Genomic DNA, 26,375 nt, shown 5'->3' with positions numbered 1-26,375 from the left:
TGTGGAGTAAAACCTTTTGACAGAATCCAGATGATCATTTTTTTTTTCTTCATAGAGTTGTGGTTTTGGTATTATGTTAAAGTACTCTTTGCCTAATTCCCGGTGAATATTTTCTCCTTTGCTTTCTCCCAAAAGTTTTATAGGTTTTCTATTTTGCATGTAGTTCTGTGATCTGTTTTGAGTTTTTTCTATAAGATGTGCTGTTTAGCTTGAGGTTAATGTTTTCGCATATGGATGTCCAGTGCTTTCAACATCATTTGTAAAAGGATTGTCTTTTTCTATTGAATTGCCTTTAGAACTCTATCAAAAATCAGTTGGATATACAAAAAGTCATCCCTTAGTATCCATAGGGGATTTTTTCCAGAGTCCCTTTTCTTAGATTCTTAGATGCTCAAGTCCCTCATATAAAACAGATATTTGCATATAACCTATGTACATACTTTCATGTATTTTAAATCATCTCTAGATTACTTATAACATCCAGTACAGTACAAATGCTGTGTAAATAGTTGTTATACTATATTGTTTGGGGAATTGTGATGAGATAAGTAGTCTGTACGTGTTCACTGTAGACAAAACCATCCTTTTTTTTCTGAGTATTTTCAATCTGTGGTTGGTTGAATCTGCAGATGTAAAATCCACAGAAATGGAGAAATGATTGTACACACACACACGTATACACACACACAGACACACAGATCCAATGTAGACTCTATTCTGTGCCATTGACCTATGGTTTATGCCTTTGCCAGTGCCATATTCTTTCTATTATTGTACCTTTATAATAACTCTTAAAATCTGGTTTCATTATTCCTCCAAATTTATTCTTCATTGTCAACACTGTCATGGCTATTTGAGTTCCTTTGTCTTCCCATACACATTTTTAGAATCAGCTTGCCTATGTCTCCAAAAATTCTACTAGAAATTGGATGACTGGAATTATATTGAGTCTATAGGGGAATGTTGGGGAATGTTGATATCTTTACTGTGTTGAGACTCTCAGTTCATAAATTCTCTATGTCTCTTCATTTATTTTATTTGTCCATCATTGCTTGGTAGTTTTCTGCATAAAGATTTTATACCTCTTTTGTTAGATTTGTGCCTAAGTAGTTCATGTTTTTGGAGCCATTGTAAATGGTATTTTTTTTGGTGTGTTTTTAAGATGTTTGTTTCCAATTGCTGATTGCTAGTATACAGAAATACTATGGATTTTTTTTTTCTTTTGATACAGGATCTCACTCTGTCACCCAGGCTGGAGTGCAGTGGTGCGATTTCAGCTCACTGCAACCTCTGCCTCCTGGGTTCAAGTGATCTTCCCACCTCAGCATCCTGAGTAGCTGGGGAGTACAGGCACATGGTACCATGCCTGGCTAACTTTTGAGGTAGTGTGGATTTTTATATGTTGATTTTGTATCGTATTGGCCTTACTAAATTCATTTTTTAGTTCTAGGAGTTTGGTAGCATCCTCAGAGTTTTCTATATAGTCCAGCATGTCTGTGAATAAGGATAGTTTTATTCCTTTCTCTCTAATCCATATGCCTTTTCTTTCTTTTGCATTGTTGTCCTGGCTAGGATTTAGAGTACAGTGTTGAACAACAGTGATGAGAGTTTCCCTCCTTGCTTTGCTTCTGATATTAGGGAGAAATCATTCTGTCTTTCACCATCAGATTGATCATTAGTTGTAGAATTTTTGTTGAAGTATTTTGTCAGCATATCTGGGAAAGATTAGGGTATTATTTGTTCTTTATATGTTTGTTAGAATTTACCAATGAAACTTTCTGGGCCGCAAGATTTTTTCCTCTTTCTTAAGCTATAAATTCAATCCCTTTAGGAGTTGTAGGACTACTCAGGTTATCTATTTCACCAAGAATGAGTTTTAGTTGTCTTATAGTTGCTCGAAGTGTTTGAGGAATTTGTTCATTTCATCTAAATTGTTGACTAATGTATGTAGAGTTGTATTTCCTTCTCTCTTTCATGTCTGTGAGGTCTGCAGTACAAGTCCTCTTTTATTCCTGATATTAGTAACCTGTATCTTTTTTCTTCTTTGTCAATCTTGGTAGAGATCTATCCATTTTATCGGCTTTTTTGAAGAATTGGCTTTTGTTTTACTAACTTTCTTGATTGTTTTTCAATTTGCGATTTTATTGATTTCTGCCCTTTATTATTTCCTTCCTTCTGCTTGATTTGGGTTTATTTTTCTCTTTTTTTCCCCATTTTTTTCTAAAGTGGAATCTTTTATTTATTTGCTTCAGTATGCAATTGACTCAAGTTCAGGCCACAAGTTTTGACTAATCTTCTAAGAGTTGTGGTTACAATGTTAGTTTTGTTTCCAAAGTCTTTGCATTGCTATTCTCATCTGTCTGGCTTATGAATGACTAAGTTGCCAGTATGGGATCTGGGTGGAGGTCTACCCTATAGCTGAGTTCCCAAAGTCTATGGTCTGGTGTTTAGGGCTGGATCCATGTATTTGCAGCCCAGAGATAAACCCCCGAGAGTTCGTGAACATCTTTATGGAGTTGTTTTCTGAGTTCCTTCCTTTCTGCTGTCATCCCTGGTACTTTCTGGTTTCTTGGGTCTTCCTTTGTTTGGTCCTTGTGCCAGAAAGCTAAGGCTTTAGTTACCTCACTCTGCTGCATACTGCCTGCAACTGTGTTCATGTCCAGGGCCAACCAATGATAACAGAAAGAAAAAGAAGCAATGATAGTTTCTGCCACTCTCTTGGCATCATAGCTCTTGTGATTAGAGAGGAAGCCCCACTTCCCTCCTAATTTTAGGTGCCGGAAGGCTTTGTCATTGCTGCTGCCAGAAATAGTGAAATGGCCTGAGTAGTGGTGTAGTGGGAGAAAATTTGGCGGGGGGGGGGGAAAGATAGGGAGATCCTTTTCCATTTCTTTCAGGATTCAGAGTCCCTTCCTTTCTTAGAGCTGGAGCACAAGGATTTGGTTAGAGCTCTTGCTCTCTGCTCCTGGTGTCCCCTTTTGGGCTTTATGCTGCCTGGAGTCCAGGCTAGGGCTTATTGGAGGGAGAGGGATTTGGAGAGTTTACTACCAATTTGATAGTATCTTAAATTCTGATGTTCTTCTTCAATCTACTGCTATCATTTACTTTTCAAAGTTCTCAAATAGCTGCTTTATGAAACCTCTCCACATTGTATAGCTGCATTCATTGGGGAAGAAATAATGCTGTGTGCCGACCCACCTTCACCAGGATAAGATCTCCCCTGTTTTTTGAAGCAGAGAACTATCTGACTGCTTTCCTTCTTGCCCACTGCAGTGACTCAGCGAGTGCCATAGCTAAACTCAGCAAAACAACTCTGCAGAGAGACCAGTGTATTTTGAATTACAACTAACATATGTTAAGTGTAATACACCATCTTGCACAGCAGTTGCAGTTTAAACATAAACAGGATATATCCCACTGCTAAATTGTGTGGGTCTGCTTATTACCTTGAGAAAAGCAAAGTTAGAAACCGATCCACGAAAAAAGTATGAATTGTCATATTTGACCACTGAATATGACTCAGCATTCCAAAATTGTTTGTGATAAATGAAGACTTCTTGGTAAGGATGAAAGTAAATTGATTTTTGTTCCAGGACGAAAGGGAGTTTTATTAAAAGAAAGGGAAATATTTTTGATACGTTAAAATTTTTTATGGTTCTGTTTTAGGTTGAGTTTAAGAATTTTATTTTTATGAAACTACCAAGACAGAGCAAAGAACCTTTGATCTTCACAATTGAAGAAAACATAAATTAGCCATAGGTAGTCAAATGTTTGCATGCCTCTGGCCAGAGAAGTAAACTAGAAGATCCTTTGAAAAGCTTTCTAAAATTCTATAATTCTATTCTACAACTAGTCACAACAAAACTTTTGTTCTAACATTTACTTCAGTTTGTATAATTATATTATGAAAGGTCTCTTTATTCTGTTTACTTAGCTGTGGCCCTTTAATTAGAAAATAAGACTTGATTTGTGTTATTCAGAACACTTTTTCCTTTCCTTTCCTCTCTTTATAAACTCTGCCACACCTTAACTCTTTAAGGAAGTAACAAAAATGATGCCAAAGTGGAAATTTACATGCATGCCTTTGTAAACTATAAGGCTTACCTCTAAAGCAGCTGAGATGATCCATCAGATATGGTTCACCTAAATGAATTAAGCTGCTGGTGGCTAATACACAACCTTCCTGAGAGTCTGAGAATGAATCACACTCATGGGCCAGTGGAGCCTCCAGAAATGTGCTTCATGTCTGGGCCAGAAATCTGTCCAGATTCCGATTCATGGATTATAATTTTTGAGTCATAGCTCCTGGACCCAAAAACCAATTTTGAGGGTACCAAAACAGCCTAAGTACTTCAACTTGTGTGATTAGGTTTGTTGGTTATGCTTTTGTTATTATTGTATTCCTAGGTGATTATCTCTGAATTGTAGGATTATCCATAATTTTTTTTGGATTTCTGTATTTTCTGATGTATTTCCATGAATGGGTAGTACTTCTAAAAAGGGAAAAAAAGCAAAACACTTCATATTTTTGAAAGAACAGGAGAAAATTGCTACATTCGTAGAATTGAAAGGCATGCCATTTGCTGAATCTTAAGGTCAGATAATGAAGTGTAAGAGTTAGCTTCAGGCTACCTGGAAAGCAAAGCTATTTGCTCTCTAAACTTCTGAGCAAAGGAAGATGCTAAACTTTGCCCATCGTCACTTCTTCCTTCCTCTCTCTCCCTTGGCTCCCGAATTTCTTGGGTAATCTTACTAGTAATTTTACTTCAGTCTGTGCACAGTTTCTTGACTTTCAGTCATACCATCATGTCATCCCTTCTTTCCTCTTGTTATGCCACTCTTCTTTACTAGTTCCATAAAATAGACATCTGCAATGGACAATTCCAAAGAAAAGAAATTAATGGTTACTTGGACTTCAGCTTATGCCAGTGTCCACACTTTATCTCTCAGTTTCCGTGAGAGCCCAGGCTGCAACTCAGATAATTTTTTTTAAATTTTTTTTTTTGAATTTTTTTAAATGAATTTCTCCCATGAGTTCCCTCACTCTGCCTGGGCTTCCCTTCCACTCTGAGAGGTCTAGTGACACAAAGAAAAGGGGCAGTGGAAGCAGTCCATGGGTCTGTAGCCAGAGTGTCTTCCTCCTTATTCTGCAACCTCTGTTTTCTTATGGTAACATCCTTCTGATTTGAGTATCTGGGGGAACCCTGCATTTGTCTGTGTAACATCGGCCGTGTATTAACCTTTTGCATTTCAGTTTTTCAGATATTTAAAAACTGCAGTTTGTCCTTCGAATTCCTATCAGCTTTGAAGTTCTGTTATGGTAGAATTCAAAGCATGATCTTAGAATCATAAGAAAATCTGCCCCCCAAAAATCTGTAGCATGAAGTGGATGAGATTTGCTATGGGACAAGACAGCGTTGTCCTTGGTTCTGAGTACTGGGCAGGGGAGCCAGGCTCTGTTCTGCCTTGGTAAGCATAGTTCATGTCTCACCTTCCTGTCAGCAGGAACCAAAGTGGATTTTTACATTTAGCTAGAGACATAATATGTACCTAAGCACCTTGCTCTGTGATCAAATTTAACACTCTACTAACTTCTAAGGTCACGATTGCTACCAGTCTCATTCCCTAGATGAGAAGACAGAGAACAAGAAATGGTAGGAAACTTACCTATGGTTGCTTGCTATACGTTGATAAAGTTGAAAGTCATTGACTGTCAATATCACTTCTGGTCATTTTCTTGTATGTGCATATATGTATGTATATTTATCTATATTATTGATACATTTTAATCCAATCATATTATATAAACTTTTAAAGGAAACTTGGTTATGAAGAATAACAATTCAATTCTGTGTGTTGCAAATGTGTGAATCTTTGGTGTCATAGGTTTATAGTTCAAGTGTTGTTATAATAAAATTTCAGAATGACAAATTCCGGGTAAAAATAGCACCGCTAAGTAATTTGAAGTCTTTTAGATTCGTAAGGAGTGGCATTTGAACTGAGAAACAGGCTTATTAGGAAACGTCATGCTGACATCCACAGTGGAGGAATCGTTCCTATGTTCTTATATTAGTAACAGTCAACCCAGAGCTTGGCAATCAGTCCACTTACGTAAAGGCACAATACACTTAAGGCCCCTTCCACATTTAACATTCTATCTTGCTGCTTTCAAATTTATTTTTAGAGATGAATTATTTATGTCCTCATAGGTGTAGAAATAGTCTTACCACTCAGCATTTTTCATATAGTAAAAAGTTACTTCAAAAGTGCAGCGGATATTTACTGCAGGTTTTGTTGCCTTGAGTGTGCAGGGAATAAGGGAGCTCTTGCAGAAGTCAGACTTGGGGGTAAAGGAGAAAGTTTGCAGGAAGGTTTGGGGATAGTACATGTGCCAGGTATGTTTGGCAGGGAAAAGGAGGGGGAAACATTTATGAAATTTTTAAAAAATAAAAATAAATTTCACAAATAGAAATCTGACTTTAGAGATACAATTAGTCCAACAAATACAACACTTGTTTTTTAGATTTTTCTATGTTTTTAATAAGTGAAAATTAGGGTCTGAATAGCCAGGGCAGGGATATCAAACTGGCAGAGATTCCCAAGCCAGATTGGAATTTTTGAAAATTAAAAATTAGATTTCTCTCATTCTTCCATTATATATCTTTTTATAAACACTAGTTGTAGGATTAGAACAAAATGAGTTAGTTCTTTTTGTGCATCTTTTTAGTAGATATCTGTATGAGTTTGCTAGGACTGCCATAACAAAGTACCACAGAGTGGGTGGCTAAAACAACAGAAATTTATTTCCTTACAATTCTGGAGGCTGGAAGTCTGAATGAAGGTGTCAGCAGGATTGGTCTGTCTCCTTGTCTTGTAGATGCTGTCTTCTCATGTCTTCATATGGTCTTCCCTCTTCATATGTCTGTGTCCAAATTCCCTCTTTATATAAAAGACACTAGTCATGTTGGATTAGGCTCCAATCTAACAACTTCATTTAAACTTAATTACTTCTGTAAAGACCCTGTTTCCCAATACAGTCACATTCTGAAGAGCTAGGGTTTAGAACTTCAACTTACCAATTTGGGGGACAGATAACTTAGTACATAACAGCATCATACTGGATAAATTTGATTGAATTTTAGTTATATTTCTGTGTCACCCTCTGAAGACTAAACTTTGTGTATATTATTTATATAAATATTTTACTTGTTTAAAATATGTTTTTATCAAAGGGTATAAGGAGAGCTGAAGAACATTACCCTATTATTTATAACAGATTTTCCGTATTAATTATATAGATACAATAATGTGATTGATATCTCTGGACCCAAATTCACTTTCTGTAAAATGAAGTGGCTGAACAATATGTACTTTAAATTTTTGTTCAAATCTGAATTCCTAAAGCATGATTATAATAAAAAAAATCTACAGAAATATGTACAGACTATAAACGGGAAGGAAAAGGAATACTTTTGTTAGTCTTTGTGAGTAAAAGATTTATTTAAAAATGGACTCCCCACCCAGAAAACAAAGCAAAACAAAAAACCTAAGTATTTTTGGACCGACCATTATAAGTGCAATGTTATTAATGGATTTACTGCATTCAGGAAGGAAAAAGAGACGTTTCAATTTTTACTCCAGTACTAGAATAAGAACTGACATCATCCTCTGACATATCAACAAAGAAACCTAGATGTTTGTTTTGAGCATTCCAAACAAATAATCCAAATAATCCAATTATTTTGGATTACTTTGCTGAAGTGGTAATGAAGTGTGAGGTGCATTTCATTTGTAGGAGGCCTTCAATTTAATTATACCAATTGGACTGAGTTTTGCTGGTCTGTCATAACACCCTGAAACACTTACATGAAATGAAAAGATGTACATTTTAAAAGGCATAAAAAGAAAGTACTCATTGATGCTACATTTAATTAATCCCTAGAACTCATCACATTTTGTGTCAGAAAATGAAGTTCTATAAATGATTCACCAAGTTCCAAAGTTATAGCTCAGGTATTTGACTGAAATAAAAATACTTTTCATCTTGGGCCATTATAAAAATTAAGAAAACAGGTAAATAAAATAAAATGAAAGTACCATTGGAAGAATTACAAATGGAATGAAAAGGCCAAAGCCTTTCAGCCTTATATTATAAAGACCTATAGTTGTATTTATTTTGAAAAAGTAATCACTTAGACCTTACTGCTCTTAAGAAAGGTGGTTTATGTCCTCTAATTGGGACGTGATTATGTCATTTGGCTTGATGTTATTTTGTTGTCCAGGAAAAGTAAAACAAGTATGTTTTATTGAGTAAAGGCCCTTGTCTTATTAAATACATTGGTTTGCTGCCTTTAATAGAGACTTGACTTATTGTAATGTGGTAAGTGAAAGGAGAGAAAGAAATGGAACAAGCAAAGGCACTCCAAATTATTTTCACATTCTATTATGATATTATCAATAAAACCATTATTTTCTTTCTTTTTCATTGTTTTCTTTTTAGTATTTGTAGCATCAAAATATCTAACTAGTTATTTTGTGTTTGTTTCTCCTTCATCCAAGTAATTTATTTTATATATTTACTTTCATTATTATTTTTTTCTGAGACAGGGTCTCACTCCGTGGCTAGGCTGAAGTGTAGTGGCACTATTATAGTTGACTGCGATCTTGAACTCCTGAGTTCAAGTGATCCTCCCACCTCAGCCTCCTGAGTAGCTGGGACAACAGGTGCATGCCACCGTGCTTATTTATTTATTTAAAAAAAAGTTTTTAGAGATGCTCTCACTGTGTTTTCAGGCTAGTCTCAAACTCCTGAGTTCAAGCGATCCTCCCAAAATGCTGAAATTACAGGTGCCACTGCACCTGGCCCCAACTGACCCGTTAGTCCACCCATAAAACTATATTCTAGGGAACTCTTTTTCTCAACCTTACTACTGAATTTTGTAAAAGTTATTTTTGGTGATGAATAATTGTTATATTGATATAATTATTGTGTAATTCTTGTAAGTTCTGTTCTAGAAATGTCTTTATTCTGTCATTTTTACAAAGACAAGAAGAATGTTTCCAAGAAATAAGAGCAGTTTATAAAATCCCTCAGTCATTGGATCAGGAATTAGAGAAGCGTAATGAAAGGTTTCCTCCCAGTTGGCTAAATGGGCTGAATTGGGAAAGAGGGAGGGTCAGGTTTAGCGAACTCTCAATTATTCCTTCTTTAATTTCCGACGAGAAAACTTGGGCTGGTGGGAACACATCTGAGCTACTAATAGGAGCTGAAGTTCCCACCAGCTGTAGATTGATGAATAGAAATATGGGGCCATCTATATCTCTTTCCAGAGCCCAATGTAGCTCCTCACTGAGGATTCAGGAACTTGGCAAGCAATTGTCAACCTGTCCAGGTAAAATATTAATTACCTACTAATGAAGAAAAAAAGGCAATTCTGTAATAACTTTTTCTCTGATACTCAGATTTTAGGAAAGTATATACATTGTTTCATAAAATGTTTTATGTGAAAGGCTAAAACCATTTAAGAAAATGCCTTTTATGTAATGTCGCTTATTGTCAGATCAATCTTTACTTTTTATTTCCTTTATAAAAACAAAACATGCTCTTCCCTTGACTGAGCCTGTTTCCTAGAAATGCCGATCTACTACCACACAATCTGTAGAGTAGCTTTTCAGTAGTAATGCACCCTGTAGCTCATACATTCCATTCTTTCTATACATAATTGGGTTACGTGATTTCCCCATTTTAAGATAGCAATATCTGTTTTCACTTCATCATTGCTTCATGAATTTTGGCTACTGTTTTTTTGGATATTTGTATTTATAACACATTCTGAATCTTTGATTTTTTTTCTATTGGTTTGTAGATGAAATGTGTTCAATATTTAAAGATTATGTGTAGTCTATTTTGGTTAAAATGCTGTTTTAAAGTTACATGTAGACACTCAAATACCACCACTTAATTTGTTAAAGTGCTTAGAGTTAATAGAAGGTTAGCAACTATACCAGTAGTTAGAAGCCTAGTTTCAGTGTTCTTCATGGTTGGTATGAAAGGCCACAAGTGTTCTCTTCTGTGAAATGACATTTTTAAAATGCACGAATCATAACACTTCATCCACACCCTTTTTTAGCAATGAAAGTGAATTTATTGGTTGCAAATAAGAACAGGAAAATACAACCGTTTGTGATTGCAAATCCCGGGGAAGATTTTTAGCATTTTAAATAACAATTAAGTTTAAGAGATCCCTCTGATATATAGAAACTGAAAGCTGAAGCAGAAAATGTCTGTCTTCCTGAACACATGAGATCTAAATCCATTTTGATGGCTTAGGAGTAACATTGTCCTCTTATGTCTCATTGGTTCAAGCCCAACTGCTCCTTGCTCCACTAAGTATAGTGATGAATGTTCTTCCCTCCAATTGGCAGTAAAAGAATTCTCCATGCTGTGAGAATTCCATTTAGTACCATTGATTGCAGGCTATGGTATTAAAAGTAACTCATGTTAGTGTTTTGTGATAGAATCTTTAATCATTTTTAATAATCAGGAAAACTTCATTACATGGATTTACTTCTTAAAGTGGAAATGATTTTGTTCTGATGTGATGAAAGACAGGGCTTGAGTTTTACGTGTTCTCATTCCAACTGTTCTTAATTTTTCTTCGTCTCAACAGTTGGAATTCGCAGAATTCTTCTGTGAGAATGCACGCTACCTCTATGTCTAATTTCCATTTGTTTCTATTTCCTGTGGTACTTCTCCTTTGCCTTTTATTAGGATATTTATCCAACTTTTATACTCCTTAAGCATGAAAGAATGTAAAAAGAGTATATGTGGGAACTTAAAGTCTAAAACTTCTACCTTAAAAGACTTTTTTGAAGGTTGTCATCTCTTGTTGCCAGTTCACCAAATATCAGGGGAGAGGACGCCATCTTCATGAGACTTAAATTTGCAATAATATCTAATAATGAATAGAAATTCTTCTCTTTTGTATTAAACAGGGGCAAGCCAGAGGCTCAACTCGATACCTGAAGGTGGTACAGCAATAATGTAATGCATAATCAGTGATATTATTTCTTGTTTGTTGGTTTTATGTATGGGAGTAGGCTTTTCCTTTGAACCAAATTCTTTTGAGTGGTCCCCATTCTGGCCAATGATTCTGCCCTAATCACACATGATTAGGTGTGATGAAGAATGTAGTCAGTTGTCAGGAAAAAGATTTTTTTTCTCATTGCAAATTTAGGAAGTCCATATGGGGATCAGCAATTTAACACATATTGAAAGCCTCATATTAAACATATGTAGTGGGAGATTTAAAGATAAATATAGTTGGGCGTGCTGTCCTTGAAGAGCTCATGATTTAATGGGGAGAGCAAAATCATCATATCATGATTACATTTATGTTTTAAACAGTGTGCAGTGTGATGAAATTTTTGGATTCAGGGGGCCCAATTAGCCTAGGTGCAAGATGATATTAGCTTGGTCTAAAGGGGTTTTAGTGGAAGGAGCAAAGAAGCATATGTATTTGAAAAATTTAGAGGAGGATAAATTGCAGCAGAGAGAAAGAAGGAGCTTCTGGTAACTTAGCTGGGAAACCAGAAGAGTGTTTTGAACTGAATTCCAAAAGTAAAGAGCTTCAGGAAGCAGGGAGTTAACCACAGTGTGGAAGGCTACTGAAAAGTGAAGTCAGGTGAATTAATATGTATGAATAAAGGAAAAGAGAAAGTAACAATATTGTATAGTCTTATGGAGAGGGAACTTTGAGTTTCTGGGACAATGAGTTGTTCAGTGGCTTAAAAAATAAATCTGTGACTCTGGTAATAAAAAGTTATAACATGGCCGGGTGCAGTGGCTCACACCTGTAATCCCAGCACTTTGGGAGGCCGAGGTGGGTGGATCACCCGAGGAGGTCAGGAGTTTGAGACCAGCCTGATCAACATGGTGAAACCCCATCTCTACTAAAAATACAAAATTAACCAGGTGTAGTGGCACACTCCTGTAATCCAAGCTACTCGGGAGGCTGAGGCAGGACAATTGCTTGAACCCAGCATGCGGAGGTTGCAGTGAGCCGAGATCGTACCATTGCATTCCAGCCTGGGTGGGTGACAATAGCAAAAGGTCGTAACCCAAGTATATAGGGATGGCTCCACATAAAATTCCAGAATTGGATCAACGAGCCAGTAACAGTGATGGCATTGCCTACCACAAAAGGAAACAGGTGGCCAGAAGAATTTGAAATATCATTCAAGGTTGTTAGTCTGCTTATTTTCCTTTAAAACAAAAATGATGAAACTGCTATACTTGTTAACCTGCTCTGCAGTGCCACTGAGGGAAGCCACTGCTTGCTTATTCTGCAACTTTGCTTCCCTTTAAATGCCATGAACACGACACTGAACAGAAAACACACTCTAGAATAACCATGTGGTAAGTTAGTTATGGGAGTAAGTTTTTCCTTTGAACAAAATTCTTTTGAGTGGTCCCTATTCTGGCCAATGATTCTGGCCTAATCACACATGAAAAATCTATGCTCAAAAGCATAGATTTGTTTTTTCATTTTAAAAAGTTTTGTAAGTCTGTGGAGTACAAGTGTAATTTTGTTACATGCATAGATTACATAGTGGTGAATCAGGCCTTTTAGGGTATCTATCACCAAAATAGCATATGTTGTACCCATTAAGTAATTTCTCATTGTTCACGCCCCCCTAAGCATAGAAATTTATTACAAATTTCCATGGATACTTTAAAATTTTAATTACAATGTGACTTTGAAGATCTCCAGAAAATTTAAAAAATAATTTCTGTTTCAGCCAATGTCATAAAAATTTATTGACATTTGATTCTTATAGTCTGTTTGCAATATGTTAGCCATCAAGGCAGCAAATATTTCTTTGATATGCATCTAGCTTTGGTGGTTAACGTTTGCACTCTTTTGACATTAGTCTGTGTGACTGATTATTTTTGTAACTTAAAAGCCAATTCCCTAAAAATGGTGGTAGTTGGGCTAATAAACAGAGACGATGGAGAGGAAGATTTAGACTGCAGGGAGAATTTGCAAATGATTAAGGTAGCCTGAACAAAGACTAAGCCACTTCCATTAGCATCTTACTGCTTGGTGAGGATCAAGCAGAGACTTAGAATAGCCATTTGAAGATGCAGTCATAGGGGCGTGTAGAATTAGATGGAATAGCAAATACCGAATTAGATGAGATCGAAGATTGCTTTTGACTCTATAATGCTTCCATGATGGTCTTATAAGAAGGGCTGGAAGAATAGCTGCCTCAAATAATTTGTAAGCTGTAACATATCCTATTACCTCCTCACAAATGGATGTCTTAGAGACCGAGGACTTACTCAACTTCCATCAAAAAAGAATTAATAACCTCTGAAGGTACTTTCTCCAGGAAAACATGCTGGGCAGTGGGAGTGCATGACTGATTACTGCTAATGTGATTTTGGTTTATGCTTGGTTTAAGAATCAGAAACTTCTGTACAATTTATTTCAGATTTCTGAGGCATTGTTTCCTACTCCAGGCAGAGGACAACTGAATTATTAAGATTCTATCTGAACTTGGCAGGTGTCAGAAATTCATTTTAAATCTCTGTTCAGAAGGCTTGATTCAATTTGGTTTTATTGTTCAATGTAAAGAGGTCTTCTTAGATACATTTTTGGAAAGGTTATTGTCAGTGACACTTCAAAAATGTACCAGGATATGTTTCACCATTTTAGCAGCAAGTTGCCAAAGGAAGCCACTGAGTCTAATAATATTTAAATAAGGCTCAGCTTCAAGGATGTGGAGAAAAGGGGACCCTCTTACACTGTTGATGGGAACGTAAGTTAGTACAACCACTAAGGAGACCAGTTTAGAGGTTCTTCAAAAAACCAGAAATAGAACTACCACATGTTCCAGCAATCCCACTGCTGGGATATATACCCAAAATAAAGGAAATCAGTATATTGAAGTCAGTATATTGAAGAGATATCTGCACATTCATGTTTGTTGCAGCACCGTTTGCAATCACTAAGATTTGGAAGCAACTTAAGTGTCCATCAACAGATGAATGGATAAAGAAAATGTGGTACAGATGAACAATGGAATACTATTTGGTAATAAAAAGAATGAAATCCTGTCATTTGCAACAGCACAGATAGAACTGGAGATCATTATGTTAAGTGAAATCAGCTAGGCACAAAAAGACAAGCATTGCGTGTTACCTATTTGTGGGATCTAAAAATCAAAACGATTAAACTCATGGACATAGAGTATAGAGGGGTGGTTGCCAGAGGCTGGGAAGAGTTGTAGGGGGATATGGGGATGCTTCATGGGTAAAAAAAAAAAAAAAAATAGAAACAATGAATAAGGTCTACTATTTGATGGCACAACAGGGTGGCTATAGTCAATAACTTAATCGTACATTTTGAAATAACTAAGAAGTGTAATTGGATTGTTTATAACACAAAGGATAGATGCTTGAGGGGATGGATAACTCATTCTCCACGATATGATTATTATGCATTGCATGGCTGCATCAAAACACCTCATCTCCCTCATAAATATATACACCTACTATGTACCCAGAAAAATTTAAAATAAAAAATAAGGCCCATGGGGCGTTGAGGCAGGAGAATGGCGTGAACCCGGGAGGTGGAGCTTGCAGTGAGCCGAGATCACACCACTGCACTCCAGCCTGGGCGACAGAGCAAGACTTTGTCTCAAAAAAATAAAATAAAATAAAAAAATAAGGCCCAGCTTGATAGCTGATAGAAGAATGTGATGATAGATGTTTGTGGTTCACCATTATTTAATTGAAGAACAGGTAGTTCTGAAATGGTTTACTTACTTTTTTGATGGGGACATCTACCATTTGTAGGTTCTTCTTTTTATTTGTGTAGATTCTACTGGAGATAAAAAGTGGGAGCATAATTCAACATGGATTTATTTCCTGATCCAGAGATCAAAGGACAGAAATGGACGACCAAATCAGTTATGCCTTTTTCACAAAGGTAAAAGCTGCTAGAAAGAAGCTCAGAAATGCTCCAATGCCAAGCTGTGCTATAGCATCAGAACCATGCATAGTTACAGAGGAATTTGATTTCCTTGCATTCATTTACTCATTTGTTCAAAAACATTTATTGTAAGGAACATGGACCAGGCATTGTTGTAGGTGCTAGAGCTGCAAAGAGGAGGAAGAGATTCATAGTGTGAATTCATAGCCTTTCACACTGTGAATTCACACTATAAATTCATATTTTAATAAAACTCTATTTATAAAACAAGAACCAGTTCAAATGAATTCTATTAGATTAGTTAGAAACAAACTTCATTATATCTAGATTATGATCAGGTAGAATTGCTTGAAAGAAATTAAGGCAATTTATTATTACTATTAAATCAGGGCTAAAGGGTGAAAGGCAGACAGAGTTATGCTTTTCTGTCTCATAAAAGAAAAGCAACTCTATATGAGTAGCAAATGCCTGGTTAAATTACAATTATTTATAAAAATCAATGTTTCTACATAGTGAGTGTTACAAGGGGCAAGCGTTATACTGAACTAAGAAATGTTAATCAAAACAGGATATTTATAAGGTACAAAATGTAGAATGATTACATAACTTTGAGGATCTTGTCTCAACGTGAGTTAAGATTTATATTCATAATATCTTTAAAAAGTAAAAAAACTTGCAAACATTCACCATCCCTACTTGCATTATTGTCCAAAAGACCGTGGATAGCGACATTCCACTGAATCTTGTATCCCTACTGATGTTGACGGATGCCCATTCTGCTAAGGTTTCCTGTCTACTAAGTGCTAATTAGAGCTGCGATTCTGGCTTCAGCTATGATGTTATTATCTAGGACTGAATACACAATATAAGGCTTGTGGAAATTGTAGAAGCGCTAGGGCGATAATAATAGTAACAACAACTATTATTATTTCTGACCACTTATTATTTGCCAGGAAGTTGCTAACTGCCTTATATATGTCTCATTTAGTGCTCACTACATTTCTATTATCAGTCCCATTTTCAGGTCACAAAATGGCTTAAAGAAGGTAACTTTAGCGTTCTGACCCTTTAGATTGGAACTAAATTTTTTGACCATACATCTTGCTTTATCCACTTGCTATCATGTCTTAATATTAAAGGATATCACTCCTATATAATTCATGTTTCCAGTGACAGAATGAGTTAATGGAGTCTGTGGTTTAAAAGTGACCCTGGAGAACCAAAACACTCATCCCATCCACTTTATCCATAAAGAGATTAGGCCTGGGTGGGAGATTGTATGAGAGGCATCTCTTATCAGTCTGAGAGGAATAGTGTGTACTAAAGAAATTGATCAAAAGGAGGAAGACATTTGAGGGCACTAGGGAGGAATATGACTGATGGATTGAAATTCTACATGGGAACAATGGAAAAAGAAGCTATTGGCAACATCTACAGGAGAGCAGAGAATAGCAAGATTAAGTGTAAATTGAATAGCAGTGAGTGTTCAGGGAGTTGTCTTGATGGAAAGTCAGTCTACCTCCCTTCCAACATCTCAGGGTAAAAGGTGTGTATAACATGGATAAGGGATTTTATGAAGCCAGCATCGTCCTGATACCAAAACCTGGCAGAGACATAACCAAAAAAGAGAATTTCAGACCAATATCCTTGATGAACATTGATGCAAAAATCCTCAATAAAATACTGGCAAACCGAATCCAGCAGCACATCAAAAAGCTTATCCACCATGATCAAGTGGGCGTCATCCCTGGGATGCAAGGCTGGTTCAACATACGCAAATCAATAAATGTAATCCAGCATATAAACAGAACCAAAGACAAAAACCACATGATTATCTCAATAGATGCAGAAAAGGCCTTTGACAAAATTCAACAACCCTTCATGCTAAAAACTCTCAATAAATTAGGTATTGATGGGACGTATCTCAAGATAATAAGAGCTATCTATGACAAACCCACAGCCAATATCATACTGAATGGGCAAAAACTGGAAGCATTCCCTCTGAAAACTGGCACAAGACAGGGATGCCCTCTCTCACCGCTCCTATTCAACATAGTGCTGGAAGTTCTGGCCAGAGCAATCAGGCAGGAGAAGGAAATAAAGGGTATTCAACTAGGAAAAGAGGAAGTCAAATTGTCCCTGTTTGCAGATGACATGATTGTATATCTAGAAAACCCCATTGTCTCAGCCCAAAATCTCCTTAAGCTGATTAGCAACTTCAGCAAAGTCTCAGGATACAAAATTAATGTACAAAAATCACAAGCATTCTTGTACACCAATCACAGACAAACAGAGAGCCAAATCATGAGTGAACTCCCATTCACAATTGCTTCAAAGAGAATAAAATACCTAGGAATCCAACTTACAAGGGATGTGAAGGACCTCTCAAGGAGAACTACAAACCACTGCTCAATGAAATAAAAGAGGATACAAACAAATGGAAGAACATTACATGCTCATGGGTTGGAAGAATCAATATCGTGAAAATGGCCATACTGCCCAAGGTCATTTATAGATTCAATGCCATCCCCATCAAGCTACCAATGACTTTCTTCACAGAATTGGAAAAAACTACTTTAAAGTTCATATGGAACCAAAAAAGAGCCCGCATCGCCAAGTCAATCCTAAGCCAAAAGAACAAAGCTGGAGGCATCACGCTACCTGACTTTAAACTATACTACAAGGCTACAGTAACCAAAACAGCATGGTACTGGTACCACAACAGAGACATAGATCAATGGAACAGAACAGAGCCCTCAGAAATGACGCCGCATAGCTACAACTATCTGATCTTTGACAAACCTGACAAAAACAAGAAATGGGGAAAGGATTCCCTATTTAATAAATGGTGCTGGGAAAACTGGCTAGCCATATGTAGAAAGCTGAAACTGGATCCCTTCCTTACACCTTATACAAAAATTAATTCAAGATGGATTAAAGACTTATATGTTAGACCTAAAACCATTAAAATCCTACAAGAAAACCTAGGCAATACCATTCAGGACATAGGCGTGGGCAAGGACTTCATGTCTAAAACACCAAAAGCAATGGCAACAAAAGCCAAAATCGACAAATGGGATCTCATTAAACTAAAGAGCTTCTGCACAGCAAAAGAAACTATCATCAGAGTGAACAGGCAACCTACAGAATGGGAGAAAATTTTTGCAACCTACTCATCTGACAAAGGGCTAATATCCAGAATCTACAATGAACTCAAACAAATTTACAAGAAAAAAACAAACAACCCCATCAAAAAGTGGGCAAAGGACATGAACAGACACTTCTCAAAAGAAGACATTTATGCAGCCAGAAAACACATGAAGAAATGCTCATCATCACTGGCCATCAGAGAAATGCAAATCAAAACCACAGTGAGATACCATCTCACACCAGTTAGAATGGCCATCATTAAAAAATCAGGAAACAACAGGTGCTGGAGAGGATGTGGAGAAATAGGAACACTTTTACACTGTTGGTGGGACTGTAAACTAGTTCAACCATTGTGGACTTGATTACCATTGACCCACCATCCCTTACGGGTATATACCAAAGACTATAAACATGTGTATTAAAACACATCACAGTTTTTTAGCAAAGAGTTGGAACCAACCCAAATGTCCAACAACGATAGACTGGATTAAGAAAATGTGGCACATATACACCATGGAATACTATGCAGCCATAAAAAATGATGAGTTTGTGTCCTTTGTAGGGACATGGATGAAACTGGAAAACATCATTCTCAGTAAACTATCGCAAGGACAAAAAACCAAACACCGCATGTTCTCACTCATAGGTGGGAATTGAACAATGAGAACTCATGGACACAGGAAGGGGAACATCACACTCCGGGGACTGTTGTGGGGTGGGGGGAGGGGGGAGGGACAGCATTAGGAGATACACCTAATGCTAAATGACGAGTTAATGGGTGCAGGAAATCAACATGGCACATGGATACATATGTAACAAACCTGCACATTGTGCACATGTACCCTAAAACCCTAAAGTATAATAAAAAAAAAAGAAAAAAACATGGATAAGGGAAGCTGTGGCATGGGGGTTACTGGAAACCCATCTGAGTGATTCAACAAGTGTTCTTATTATGGTTCTTGAGAAAGTGTTCATGGGAGACATTTGGGAATTAAGTTTAGAGCCATGAACTTCCATTCTGCATAAGGATCTCAATCACAGTGCTGCAGAGAATTGGGGTAGTGACCTAAACCTGTTGCCTTAGTGAGAAGGCGACAGGTTTAGGTCACTACCCCAATATGAAAGGGAATTCACAGACTGCTGAATCCCTTCTAGGGAGTTTGAGATGTTCCATGGAAGCCAGGTTTAGAACCCCTGATCCAGAGCCTAATAGTATGGCAGTATCTTGTGGCAGATGTTGGCAGGAAGGCGAATTTATTTTTACCCAGGATGTTTGTCTCTTCTTTGCTCTACTAACTTCCCAGACAAAATTTAAATTTAGCAAACTAATGGCAGTGCTATTCCCCAGACTCCAAAGAACAGCTTTGTCATCCTCTACCTTCAGTCAGCCATTTAATGGGACACTAATATATTTTGACATAAAGGTACGAAATTGAATTACTTGGCTTTCATTTAATCTCTATGCACTTCCCCTAACTCCCCCATGTTTTAGCTGTCTGTTGTCATGTTTTTAGTTGGCCTTTTAAAATACTAGGTGGGAGAGCACCCAGAAGTGCAAAATGTCATGCCACCAGCCAAGCTAGACAATCTCCCTCCAGAGGTAGCCCAGCACCTTGTCAGAAATATTTAGGGAGGTTCCTTTATGTGCTCTAAACATCTTCCAATATCTGGCAGAAGCAGCAAATGCTGTTGACTATTAGGTAGAACCTTATCTAGGAGAACAATTTGTAGAATAATTATTATAATGATAATAGCTAAAACCTACTGAGCACTGAAAATGTGCCAGACATTTTTCTAAGCATATCACATGCATCGGCTCATTTAATTCTCTTAATATGTCTATGAGGTGGATACTGTTATCTCCACTTTACCTATGAGGAAACTGAAGCATAGAGTTTCCTGATTAAATAGGAACTGGAAGAACTTTACTTCAAATCTAGGCAATCTGATTTGGAGCCTGAGCTCCCCACCACTTTGCTGTGTTGCCTCCCATACCTGCTGTTTACTCCAGGGTTGCAAATGATTCAAGAAGGTTTTCCATTATTGACCCTAGGGTCTAATGCCCTAAAATTTGGTGATGAGTCTCAACTGGGACATCTTTTGATAGCAGTTTAAAAAAGAAAACAGATACCCTGCCCAGAAGACTAGGTTTAAGTAAGCTGCTGCTAGTGGGAAAGTGGGAAGTGTTGTAGGTTGTTGGGAAAAGATGGGAGCTGAGAGCAAGAGAGCGAAAGTGTAGGAAAGTGGATGGGAGAAAGTGTTAAGCGATGGTTAGAGAGAGTCTCTGTTTTCTTCGTCTTGCTTAGCTGATCATTCTGGAGATAAACTGAGATATGTGAATTCATTTGGGATCTATAAAGTTTGATTCAAATAATAGTGTCTGTTTTATGCCATGATGTGCCCCCTGGAAGTTAGGGTAGAGTAGCGGGTGGCCAGGGGTTTGGGAGACAATAGTGCATGGGTTGGAATCGGAGGGCATAGATGAGAACCTGGGAGGTAGATGCATGTGGACAGGGAGCGACCACTTTATGGGTTTTGAGAAAGGTGATAGACACTCGTAAGCCCCAAATCGGGGAGCTCCAGGAAGGGGGGTCCAGGAACTGGTCAGCAGTCATTCTCCAAATCTCGTTTCCCATTTGCAACTACTGCTCAAGTGAGGTCTTAGTCCTGATACCTCCAGCCCAGTAGAGAAGAGTGAAGCCCACTGCCATTAGATTTACTGTTATCTCAAAAAATTGCTTAGGTAGAGTTCATTCAACCTCTGCCCCTCTCAGCTTCTCCTATTAGGGTCTGAAAGGCCACTACATTCTATGGTTCCAGCTTCGTCTTATCTGCTGTGTGTGCAGGAAAATATTTTCTAATTACAATCTTTGCAGATCAGCTGAGTGAACTTGGAAATAAAGGGATTATCAGACCCCTTTAATTTGGGGATAAAAATCTAATGTGAACACTGTGTGGTCACTCTGTTAATTGCATAAATTTTTTCCTCCCTACTTGCTTCTAATTCCTAACAATCTTTGCTATAGGCCTTATTTTTATTCTTGTCCCGCGTTATTGTTTGTTTACGTATGGACATACTTTTAAAATAACTATATTAATTCCTTAAAAATTATACTTGATATAAAATAATGCCCAAGTTTCACCATACAGAGATAACAACTTGCAATAGCTTGTTGGATGTGTCTCCATGCACTTCTCTTGCATATACAAACTCCTGAAGTCCACAATTTATATGAAGGAGCTTATGCCATGTATAATTATTCATGACTTTTTTTCACTTCACAGCATGTTGTAGCCACACTTCCCTCTAAATGAATAAAGACCTACACATTCATTTGTACTCTGCCCAGTGTTCTCTGGTTTGGTTTACTTAACCACCCCGCCTGATGATTGTTTTTTGATAAAGAAATAAGTCTGAGCAGCACACAGAGATCATCAGACTCTGCTAATCCAGAATTTATAGTTTTGATGTCATATCCATGGGATTCTTGGTATTTATCCATTGACAAGAGAGTCTGAACTCCTCAGAGGAGCTGAGAAAGAACACGAAACTGATGAGCGAAGGGTCCAAGGCTTTGCGTTTAGCACTGCTACTTAGTGGCTATGTGACCTTAGAATCACTTCACCTTTCTGAACCTCAGTTTCCCTACCTGTAAATGATGTTGTGAGTTTTCATTATATTCAAGGTCTGTTGTACTAACTGAAGGTCTGTATCTACAAATATACTGTCAAGCTATATCTCCAATCACAACTTAAATGCTTCGGCTTTATTCGTCAATACCTTTTTGATGTCCAGCACAATGGTAATACAAAGTAAATACCCAACAAACACAATTTGAGTGATGGATCAATATAGCTGTTGAATCTGTCTTTTCAAATTTCCCCCAGAATTATCCATCTCTGTAGTTTTATACCGATTTTTTTAAGCCAGTGAACCTCAGACATTTTTACAGGCCTACCATCTCTCTTTAGAATTTGTGCATATATATCTACACTTTTAAATAGCCACAGTTTAAATCTCTCTCTCTCTGTCTCTGTATGTGTGTGTGTGTGTGTGAGAGAGAGAATGCACCATGTGTGAGTGTGCACATATGTATCTATAGTTTGATATGTATGTGCTATTTTGGGTGTGTAAAGTGGGATTCCATATGGAGGGAGTTACTATACTTTGCACTAAAATGAGGCTTTAGACAAGAGAATGAGATTATTTTTTTTTACTCCCTCTTCCAGAGTTTTACTGAAATTAAATGGGTGTGTGTCTGTGTTTCTGTGTGTGTGTGTTTGAAGTGAAGGTAGAGAGGAGTGTCCTAATATTGTAGACACAGTATTCCCTCCTTTCATCTATTCTTTCTTATCTTTCCTGTTTTCCTTCCCTCCATCATTCTCTCCCTTCCTCTCTCCCTCCCTCTTTCTCTTTCTTTTTTTTTGTTTCTTTATTTCTGTTTCCTTCTTTCCTTTTCCTCCTTTACAGGAACAAATTAAAGAATAATGCCATTCTTTCTACTTTAGTCAATCACTTTAGTCAGTGGTGACTTTCATCACCATTTAATATAAAAAAAAAGAGAAACAAGCCTTGAGAAAATTCTCTCAACCAATGAAATCCCAGTATAAGGTAGTGTTGAAAGACAAGTGGGCATTGTGTTATATTAATATATTGAAGAAATGTATTGATCCATTGTGGTGGTGATGAAAACCAAGTTATTCCACTCAACTAATACCCAAGATTAAACCACTTTCAAAATATCGCTTAAGAAAATCAAGGAGTCGAGTTACAGACATTTGGGGAGTGAATAGATGTTCAGAAAGTTTGGTACTGCCCATTTTATTGCTTAATATGTGTCTGGAGTCAGTATGCATTGAATTCTATCAAAATGAGTTACGCACTTCATTCTCTTCCTAAAGAAAGGACACTGTACATATTTAAACATTTTTCTTCATTTTGGAATGCTCAGAGCCACCATTACAAGCAGTGTTTATTGCAATATGCTTTGACTGAGAGGTGCTGTCAAAAGAGGCCATTGAGCTATGTAGAGCTACTTCAGTCTCAGCCCTGTGGCTTCTGGACTCTTGGTCTGCTTTTTAAAGATAGTTTTTCCATCTCTCTGAGGGTCAGGCTGCCCCTGACCATGTCTTACTGTGATGTGCCTATCTGCCTGTGGTTCTTAAAGCTCCATTCCACCTCCCACTATTTCAGATTCGCCGAATCTAATTTATTATGTAACAAGCACATGATCTTATTAAATGTTTTTAAAAACCAATAGAAAATACGATTTAAAAGTGGGCTCCAAAGGCTCTTTCTGCATATTTCCATATTCTTACCGAAATTCCAGAGACTTTTGGTTTCTGGAGAAGTGTTCTCCAGATCACTGTTCAATTCTGATGAGGAACCCGCCTTTCTGGTTTGAATTTGAACTCTTCCTTCTAAACGTGAAGAGACAATATTGCCCTTGGTCCTTCAGGTGCATGGCTACCAATTCCGCTCTCTCATTTGTATCTGACCACTCGGTTCTTGTTTTGCAGTCCCCAGTCTGTCCCAGACCGTCTGAGGATCCGGGTGAACAAAATCAGTTTACAAGATTATGAAGGATTCCACTATGACAAGGAGAAACTCCGAGAAGCTTGTAAGTTGGGAGTGCCTCATTGATTTCATGCGATCAGCCTATCTTCAGCTTCTTGATCCTCCTTGGTTTGATGGGTAGATTCATTTATCCTTGTGCCTGAAAATCATGGTTAGAGAAGTGAAGCGAAACACAGTAACATGTGAGCTCCAAGTGATAATGTATGGGCTACAGAAAAAGGAACTGGAAAAGGAAAGCAGCTGAATAAAATCATTCTGCTGTGGATGCCAAGTCAGGATCTCTTGGCTTATTCACCACTTTAGTCTCAGATTTGCCTAAAATGAGGAAAGCAAAAAGTTGGTGATACCAATGGTATAGCACCATCCAGAAAACTTGAGACAACACAAATCTCTTCTTGGAGGCTGCGTTATCAAACACTGCCGTCATTCGTCACAGAGGTGTAGCAAAGAGGCACATTCAGCACTTCTAGATATTATGCTATTATATAATGTCAGAGAAGGGCCCACAGGAACGTTGTGATATTAAAGTGATTCATTGATGATAAGGTGCCATTATTTTTGAAACCTGCACTTGAGTCAGTGTATGAATTACTTCTCAAAGTGTGTATTTTCTGTATGCTTCTTTGAATACATAGCTAATTGTTTGTTCATCTCACTAGTCAATCAGTATGTATTGGGCACTTCTTACATTCTGGTACATTCTGATCACTGCCTTAAATCTCTGTCTATATAATAAATTATGAAGTGATTGGTTAAAATAAGCCAGAAGTTAAGGCCATGAGAGTGTTAGATATTAGGGTTCTCGGCTCCTTCCTAATTGTGGGGGCCAATAGTCAACTGCAATAAAGTCAAAGAAGATGAGGAAAACTGGTGTCCAAGGGAATAGGCAATGATGCAGATATAAAGAAATGACTTTTATATGGAACCAAAGACTTATGAACCCAGTCCCCAAATGGCCTCTAAGTGTAGACCTGGCTACCTGTGTAAAAGAGGAAAATAGAACTGGCAGGATTAATAGTAGGAAAGCCTTCCTGGGATCTTCTTTTCTGAGCTCTGGTTTCTGAGACTCATCTGAAGTAAGCTTTAGTGGATGGAAATTCTGAGGTCCAAAGATAATCCTAGGGGTGGGTACAGAGGGTTCTACAATCTGGAGTTGGCACGAGGCGAGGAGCCATATCCCTGGTAGCCTAATCACTGAATCTACTAGAGAATTTGCTGTGAATTTTCTTTCTTAATTCTCTCAGCTGCTTCAGCTTCTTCAACCCTTTATGTCGTTTTCCTTAGACATCAGTATCTCTTAGTTTCTCCCCGGCCTTCTCATTTCCATACTTCACCCTCATTTCCTTTTAAAGGAAAGTCTGAGCTGGAGGAGGAGCAATTCCCCAAACCTCTGAATTTCTTCCTTCTGTAAACAACATATTACATTTTCTAATATAAATGAGCTTATAAGTGACAGACTAGCATATAATCTATTTGATCCATAAAGTGATAGACATATATTTTTGTGATGGGAAGTATAGCTACAATGTAAATTAAATTGAGTTCTAAAGATTACTAATCATAAAGAACAGTGTTTTATGTTCTTTCTTGTTTTAAGCTTCCAAACAAATAGCTAACAATTCTTAAAAGAAGATAACAGATCTCAAGTAGTATGTTGCAGCTTACCATCAACTCTGAAGAAATTCAGTTTGGAGTGGGGACACATTTGAAATTTTTAGCTGAAATGAGATTTGAAGCTTATCTGTAGCTTTCATTTATCTGTTTTATCTTTTCTGTGGCATTATCTGTCTACCATTGCTGGAGGTAATTGTGGTTTGAGTTTTTCCAACAAGATGACATTTTCTGGCAAGAGCTTTACTCAGCATATGTGATAAAATTTCTATGTGAAGAAACTTCTTAAGTCAAATATGGCATAAATGTAAGCCAAATAAATTGAACAGTGTCTTTGGGACCCCAAAGAACAAATAAACTCTCAAAAAGGGGATAAAGGAGTTATTCTAAAGATTTAAAAACTCATTCCAACGATTTGGATTTGAAGAAAACAATAAAAGAATAGGAAGTAAAAGTGACTAACTCAATCATTTTACTTTTAATATGCGGTGATGGTGCTTCTAATTGTGGTTTTTCAGGAAAGTTTATCCTTTGAGGTTCTGGATTCACTCCTACTAACCTTTGCTCTTTTTCCTGGTTCCAACTTGAAACAGAATACAGATTCATGGGAAGGCTGACAGGGCTCAAACTGAGTATAAAGACAAAAACAAGCTTAAGTCCATATATGAGGTGCATGCCAAAATAAATGTTATTTCAGAAGCATTAATTAAGTGAAATTTGCACAACACATCTAGATAAAAGGGACTCTAGGAATGTACTCTGACCTGCATCCCAGAACAAAGAGAGTGAATCCTCTTAGGTCATTCATTTATTGTCTTCAAAGACTGAACCAGAGCAGTAGCGTGGTACTGTGTTTGAAGTTAGTTCCATTTCTTGATGGTGTGCCAAGTGATATCTTCAGGCAGCATGTGGTTCTTTTCCATCACTGTTTAGCAGAATCTTGCTCATTGTTCACGTTAGATAATAAGCTCGCATATTTGTCACCTAACAAAGCCCGTCTTCCGTCCGTAATGCAGGGCTCCCTGATAATAATGGAT

General features: G+C 37.3%; 1 protein-coding gene across 3 annotated transcripts in view; it reads left to right on the top strand.

Moving 5' to 3' along the window:
• The window catches only part of DGKI (diacylglycerol kinase iota), a 475,885-nt gene that overhangs the window by 310,965 nt on the left and 138,545 nt on the right, over positions 1-26,375 (top strand). For all 3 annotated transcript variants that reach the window (XM_032761874.2, XM_058427069.1, XM_058427074.1), the window contains one exon: positions 23,670-23,770. In XM_032761874.2, coding sequence (XP_032617765.1) covers positions 23,670-23,770 — 101 coding nt within the window. The remainder of the gene's footprint in view (positions 1-23,669; positions 23,771-26,375) is intronic.

Source organism: Hylobates moloch, unplaced genomic scaffold, assembly GCF_009828535.3.
Source record: "Hylobates moloch isolate HMO894 unplaced genomic scaffold, HMol_V3 SCAFFOLD_1, whole genome shotgun sequence".
Classification (NCBI taxonomy): Eukaryota; Metazoa; Chordata; class Mammalia; order Primates; family Hylobatidae; genus Hylobates; species Hylobates moloch.
Note: the sequence above shows the minus strand (reverse complement) of the source record. Positions and strands in the feature narration are given on the sequence as shown.